Raw genomic sequence first — 7,500 nt, forward strand, 5'->3', positions numbered from 1 at the left:
TTTTTTTAAATCAGTATTTTGTCTCGTTTTGGCTAAAAGTATCCTTAATGCATCATTACTTCAGAAGCAGATTCGAGAAGGACTAGTTTTTAGTGTTTCATTTTCTTACCTCCTCCTCCTTTTAAGTCTAATCTGCTCTAATAGCTAAACATTAAATCATTTACATTTATAAAAAAACCTGAGGCATCAATAAATATTTACATCGTACACCAGTGAAGATATTAAGTCTTGTTTTCTGAAAAATGCAATTGTAAAAATGTAAATAAATAATATAGGATAGGTAAGAAATATCAAAAAGTATTTAAAGGGAATACAAGATGTTTTTTTTTATTTCTTTAAGCATAATGTGGCTTAATTTTGATCAGTTTTTCTGAAAATAATACTTATTATTTACTCATTTTTTAAGTAATTGCATCTCAATAAATAATTTTTTTTAATCTAGAAAACAAGACAAAAAAATGGCGCACGCACACACACACACACAAAAAAAAATATATATATATATATATATATATATAATTTATTTATTTTATAATATATATATATATATATATTTTATAAAATAATATATATATATTTTATATTTATAATATATATATATATATATATATATATATATATATATATATATATATATATATATATAATTTATATTTTATATTTTAATTTATATATATAAATAAATCCTAAAAAAAGTCATGCTTCTAAAGTAAGTGTTAAGGATGTTTTCACAGGTAAAAAGCAAACTAACTATACAACAAAATTCTTATACTGACCAAACAAAATGAATATATATATATATATATATATATATATATATATATATATATATATATATTGTATACAAAGATAAAAGTTTCTGTTATTTATATTTGAATGCAGGTTAGGTAAAGACTCTGGCCTGATTTGAGCAGCTGCATGGTTTCACTGTTAAGAGCACGCTCTATTTCTTCTGTGTTTGTGTGTGTTCAGGAATGGGGAAGGGTCAGCATCGCATGCCCAGCAAAGATGAGCTAGTCCAGCGGTATAACCGCATGAACACGATGCCACAGGTACGTCACAAGCGCTGAAACCTCTGACCCGCGCCGGGCGTCTCAGAGCGCTGAACGTGTCTTATCTGTTCTCCAACAGAGTCGGCCGATTCAGTCACGCTTCCTCCAGAGCAGGAACTTAAACTGCATCGCTCTCTGTGAAGGTAAGACGTCTCAGACCTGCTGTGAAGACATGCACGTGTGAGCCGGAGCAGAGCGCAGTTAATGCATTAAAGAACACAGCCTTTGTTCATCCTCGTTAACGTTCGCGGTGCATTAACTGATGCTCACAAACACGGCTTGCGATTTAAACAGTGCATTAGTGAATGCTGAAATTAGCGATTAATAAATATTGTTTATTCTTAGTTCGTGTTATCGAAGCTTACTGTAAGGTGTTACCATTTTCAGCAACAGCCAAAATGCTCATTTTTATTGTTTTACGCCTAAAATCATTAGGATATTAAGTAAAGACCGTGCTCCATAAAGAGCTTTTGTACTTTTCCTACCATAAATGTTTCAAAATGTAATTAGCTGAGCATCGCTAAGAGCTTTACAAAGTTTATTTTATATCTCAGTCCTATCCTAACAAACCGTGCGTCATCTCACTCTCAGAAATGTTTTGTGGTTCGTTGGTTAGTAAACGGAGATGATTGTGTGTGTGTGTGTGTGTGTGTGTGTGTGTGTGTGTGTGTCTGTGTGTGTGTGTGTCTGTGTGTGTGTGTGTGTGTCTGTGTGTGTGTGTGTGTGTGTGTGTGTGTGTGTGTGTGTGTGTGTGTGTGTGTGTGTGTGTGTGTGTGTCTGTGTGTGTGTGTGTGTGTGTGTCTGTGTGTGTGTGTGTGTGTGTGTGTGTGTGTGTGTGTGTGTGTGTGTGTGTGTGTGTGTGTGTGTGTGTGTGTGTGTGTGTGTGTGTCTGTGTGTGTGTGTGTGTGTGTGTCTGTGTGTGTGTGTGTGTGTGTGTGTGTGGACAGTGATCACGTCCAAAGACCTGCAGAAACACGGAAACATCTGGGTGTGTCCGGTGTCCGACCACGTCTGCACGCGCTTCTTCTTCGTGTGAGTCTCCAGCTTCTTCTCATCTCCGGCCGGTTTTTATCATCAACTTTATCAACAAAAAGTCAATACGTGGCAAATGGCTGCTTTCTGCTTTGGTTTTGATGAATGTGTGCGAGACAATAATGCAAATAATAATAATAATAATAATGGTATTTTATAGTTATTAATGCAGTTTTAATTGACTTTTTAGGTTTAGATTTTAGTTTTAGTATTTATTTTTTGTGCAGTTAGTGTGGATTATTTTCAATCATTTTTATTCATTTCTTTTTTGTAATTTCAGCACATTAAGTAGAACCGAGCAGTAAGGTTTTTATGTTTAATTTGGTTTCTGTTAACATTTATTTTATTTCAAGCAAAGGAAATATGTTTTTAATATGTTTTCATTTTATTTCAGTAACTGTATTGATCGTAAAGTATGAACAAAAACCTTTTTGCGTATTTAACTTTTTATTTTGTTCTAAACTTTTATTTTTAACTTTTATTCTTCCAAGTCTACATCAGATACAGTGCTCTTTACAGGCTGAGATTAGCTTAAACGAATGATTTTAGCTCGTGCCGCTGCTGGATAATGGGTCAGGGGTCGAGATCACAAGAAAACATTTATTTTGCAATCTCAACTTGTGTCAAAAACGGTCGAGATCCCAAAAAATCTCTTGTTTTCCAGTGCGTTCATCAGGATGTATTCACCTGGGGAGCTCAGGGACATGTTGAGTCATTTTTCTTTGAAAAATGTGCCAAAGTTTAGTTTGGGGTCAGAAAATAAACTTAATTCAGTAGAGAAAAACAAGAATATTTTTTTCCACTTTTTGTTTGTTTTGAAATTTGTGTTTGAAAGGAAGACTAATTACTGAGGAACAACGTAGAACTTATATTTAATGAAAATATAATGAAAAATAAAATATATATGAAGTAAATCTCTCTCTCTGTACATATATAAATACATATACACATATCTATAGCTGTGGTTAATTAGTTACCTCTAGTTACTAGTGTTATTTTAGTAGTATTTTGCATTTGTACAAAATAATTCATTTATTTTTACGTTTTTGGTTTTCACTTTGTTATGCGTTTTTGTCATTTTTATTTAATCTCAATAATAATTAGCTTTTATTTTTTTATTTTACTTTTAGTTTTGCAATTTTAATGCAATTTAATTTAGTTAGTAGCCAAGGCAGCATTTAATTATTATTATTATTATTTTTTACCTTTTTTGTACTTTTTCACATTATATTTTGTTTCGTTATTAATAAAAATGATGAAGCCGATTCCAGAAGTTTACTTGTTAGTACCTAAAGTCTACATATTTGAGCCTAATAGGTACAAAAGCGTCCCTTTTAAAAAGGTACTGCCCCAGCGACAGCTTTTGTACCTTTTTTTCTGAGTGCATGGCACCCTTATATATGTGTGTGTGTGTGTGTGTGTGTGTGTGTGTGTGTCTCAGGTACGAGGACGGTCAGGTGGGAGACGCTAACATCAACACACAGGAGCCCAAGATCCAGAAGGAGATCATGCGTGTGATCGGCACACAGATCTACTCCAGCTGAAGCCTCTCGTCCATCAACTCTATCCATCTCTACTTTCTTTAGTCCTGTCTTTCTCAAGGGAGGCGGGGTTTCTGCGCGAGCGAGCGAGCTGAAGGACAACTTCACAGACTTCAACGCAGACAGGCTCCTGATTGGACGAGACGGATCTCGGCGGATCACACTAAATATCTGTACACGTGCAACCAAGAAAGTCATTCAAAATGCGTTTTTTGGCATCTCTGGATAGTAAATAACGAATGTGTGCGTTTTATTGTGTTCTCCTGTATCTCCTTCATCTTTCCGCTCCGCTGGCGTGTATTAATATCTGCTGAAATCGGTTTCCCGTCTTCTGTTGCTCGGCTCCGCTTACACGTCGTTACTCATGGTTCTGCTTCCGGCTTTCTTTCCGTCCTCAGACACATCCCCGAGCGCTCGTGGGCGACCTCCACAGACGGCCAGCAGTCAAACGTTCGGACGCGTTATGGTTTGTGTTTTCACGCCGGCAGTAGAGCGCGCAAACCCTGAGATTCACAGCCGAGACTCTTTTGAAGTTGACGTGCGATTTAAGATGCTGAAGCAGTTCTCCTCGACTGATTCGATGTTTGCATTTTTAAGGAAAAACTTTTAATGCACGCTAAAAAAAAAAAAAAAAAAAGATAGGTAAGTGGTTGCGATTAATTTATTTGAGCTACTTTTAGATAAATTTAGTCGACTCACTTCCAGCTAAATTTATTTAAATAGTTTGATTGCGCACACTTACCTTACTTAATAATAATAATAATAATATCAGTATTAAAATATAATATAATAATGCATTCAAAAAAAAAGTTAAGCAACCTTCAGATCAAGCCAAAATACATTTCTCAGTAATAAACCGTATTTAAATTGAAATCAATTTATTTATAATAACTTTTTTTCATCATTTAATTGAAAGGTTTATGACTTTTTCCTGAAAATAAAATTGGAAAAGTTACAAAAGGCACTCGAATTTCAGAACGTGCCGCTTCATGATTTCTATGATTTGTTTTCGTGATATTATGAACATAATTTTCTCGTCATAACCTGCCAATATGGCTGCTGAGTTATGTGTATGTGCTGAGTTAATTGTGTCTGTTTTTGACAGGTTGGCAGGTTTTGCATGGATAAATTATTTGTACGATATTCCATAAAAAAAATCAAACATTTTTTTTTTTATATAAATATATCATTGATTTTTGCTGTTTCCGTGTCCAGACGCCTGACTGCCGGTGTGTGTGTGTAAGTGGTTTGTTTGAGGAGCTGCCCTGATTCTGGACGTGGATGCGGTCAGCTCTGTTGTTTCTGATGATGAACTGCTTGTACGGGTGGAGCTGAATAAATAAAGAGAGATTTTGCACAATTTTAGATGCTTAATTTCTCACGTTCGTCGCTTCACGCGCCATCATTTGCTGTAAATCTCACACTGATGCGGGTTCTCGGGATTCGGTTATCACATATATCAGAATTGGTTAGTTGCTCAACAACAATGAAATGCGAGATGTTTAGATATTTTGTGTGTAGTTTCACTAATTATTGTATTAGTAATTCATTTTATTTTGTGAAAAAATAGTAGCTTTTTTTAATAACAGAAATATTTTTGAGTGAATTTTCACAAACTATTGTGAAATTAATTATTAAATGAAAATATAAGAACTTTTTCGGTATGTAAATAGCAGTTTAGTAAAAATAAAATGAAATATTATGCATTTTCTTAGTATATTATTTTTTTGGAAAAACAATTAACGTATCCAGAATATCTTCATGGCGCCTGACCTTTACTTTATATCTATATTTTATACTTTATATTTAGATTTTTGGTATAAAAGTGGATTGTTTGACTTTGCTCACGTTGAAAACAACCGCAGTAATGTAATGAATTAGTGAAATGGAAACCGCTATATAAAACACTAAATAATTAAATCCAAATAAAATGCAGGCCTGATTTAATATTTGTTTGGTATTGAGGGGATAAAAAGTCAAACTTAACTTCTGGTTGGTGATATGCATGACTAAGAACTTCATTTGAACAACTTTAAAGGAGATTTTCACAATCAAGGATCTGAGCCGATCCTGACAAACCAGACATCAATGAAAGATTATTTATTTATGTATGAATCTCAATTTGAATATTTGACCCTTATGACTGGTTTGATGGGTTTAGGTCACACTTAGAATAAAATATAGAACAGAAAAACCTTCACCCAGACTCCACTAGAGGGACCTCAAGTACTGTACATCTCTCTCTCTCTCTCTCTCTCTCTCTCTCTCTCTCTCTCTCTCTCTCTCTCTCTCTCTCTCTCTCTGTCTCTCTCTCTCTCTCTCTCTGTCTCTCTCTCTCTCTCTCTCTCTCTCTCTCTCTCTCTCTCTCTCTCTGTCTCTCTCTCTGTCTCTGTCTCTCTCTCTCTCTGTCTCTCTCTCTCTCTCTCTCTCTCTCTCTCTCTCTCTCTGTCTCTCTCTCTCTCTCTCTCTCTCTCTCTCTCTCTCTCTCTCTCTCTCTCTCTCTCTCTCTCTCTCTCTCTCTCTCTCTCTCTCTCTCTCTCTCTCTCTCTCTCTCTCTCTCTGTCTCTCTCTCTCTCTCTGTCTCTCTCTCTCTCTCTCTCTCTGTCTCTCTCTGTCTCTCTCTCTCTCTCTCTCTCTCTCTCTCTCTCTCTCTCTCTCTCTCTCTCTCTCTCTCTCTCTCTCTCTCTCTCTCTCTCTCTCTCTCTCTCTCTCTCTCTCTCTCTCTCTCTCTCTCTCTCTCTCTCTCTGTCTCTCTCTCTCTCTCTGTCTCTCTCTCTCTCTCTCTCTCTGTCTCTCTCTCTCTCTCTCTCTCTCTCTCTCTCTCTCTCTCTCTCTCTCTCTCTCTCTCTCTCTCTCTCTCTCTCTCTCTCTCTCTCTCTCTCTCTCTCTCTCTCTCTCTCTCTCTCTCTCTCTCTCTCTCTCTCTCTCTCTCTCTCTCTCTCTCTCTCTCTCTCTCTCTCTCTCTCTCTCTCTCTCTCTCTCTCTCTCTCTCTCTCTCTCTCTCTCTCTCTCTCTCTCTCTCTCTCTCTCTCTCTCTCTCTCTCTCTCTGTCTCTCTCTCTCTCTCTCTCTCTCTGTCTCTCTCTCTCTCTCTCTCTCTCTCTCTCTCTCTCTCTCTCTGTCTCTCTCTCTCTCTCTCTCTCTCTCTCTCTGTCTCTCTCTCTCTCTCTCTCTCTCTCTCTCTCTCTCTGTCTCTCTCTCTCTCTCTCTCTCTCTCTCTCTCTCTCTCTCTCTCTCTCTCTCTCTCTCTCTGTCTCTCTGTCTCTCTCTCTCTCTCTCTCTCTCTCTCTCTCTCTCTCTCTCTCTCTCTCTCTCTCTCTCTCTCTCTGTCTCTCTCTCTCTCTCTCTCTCTCTCTCTCTCTCTCTCTCTCTCTGTCTCTCTCTCTCTCTCTCTCTCTCTCTCTCTCTCTCTCTCTCTCTCTCTCTCTCTCTCTCTCTCTCTCTCTCTCTCTCTCTCTCTCTCTCTCTCTCTCTCTCTCTCTCTCTCTCTCTCTCTCTCTCTCTCTCTCTCTCTCTCTCTCTCTCTCTCTCTCTCTCTCTCTCTCTCTCTCTCTCTCTGTCTCTCTCTCTCTCTCTCTCTCTCTCTCTCTCTCTCTCTCTCTCTCTCTCTCTCTCTCTCTCTCTCTCTCTCTCTCTCTCTCTCTGTCTCTCTGTCTCTCTCTCTGTCTCTCTCTCTCTCTCTCTCTCTCTCTCTCTCTCTCTGTCTCTCTCTCTCTCTCTCTCTCTCTCTCTCTCTCTGTCTCTCTCTCTCTCTCTCTGTCTCTCTCTCTCTCTCTCTGTCTCTCTCTCTCTCTGTCTCTCTCTCTCTCTCTCTCTCTCTGTCTCTCTCTCTCTCTCTCTCTCTCTCTCTCTCTCTCTCTCTCTCTCTCTCTCTCT

General features: G+C 37.6%; 1 protein-coding gene across 5 annotated transcripts in view; it reads left to right on the forward strand.

The window, feature by feature from the left end:
• Window positions 1-4,985, forward strand: part of LOC122343436 (protein mono-ADP-ribosyltransferase PARP6) — a 22,804-nt gene extending 17,819 nt beyond the window's left edge. For all 5 annotated transcript variants that reach the window (XM_043237898.1, XM_043237901.1, XM_043237902.1 and 2 more), the window contains exons 20-23: window positions 973-1,052; window positions 1,132-1,195; window positions 2,000-2,084; window positions 3,526-4,985. In XM_043237898.1, the coding sequence (XP_043093833.1) occupies window positions 973-1,052; window positions 1,132-1,195; window positions 2,000-2,084; window positions 3,526-3,628 (332 nt within the window). In that variant the 3' untranslated portion in view covers window positions 3,629-4,985. The remainder of the gene's footprint in view (window positions 1-972; window positions 1,053-1,131; window positions 1,196-1,999; window positions 2,085-3,525) is intronic.
• The last annotated feature ends 2,515 nt before the right edge of the window (window positions 4,986-7,500 follow it).

The sequence above is a fragment of the Puntigrus tetrazona genome, chromosome 4 (assembly GCF_018831695.1).
Source record: "Puntigrus tetrazona isolate hp1 chromosome 4, ASM1883169v1, whole genome shotgun sequence".
Classification (NCBI taxonomy): domain Eukaryota; kingdom Metazoa; phylum Chordata; class Actinopteri; order Cypriniformes; family Cyprinidae; genus Puntigrus; species Puntigrus tetrazona.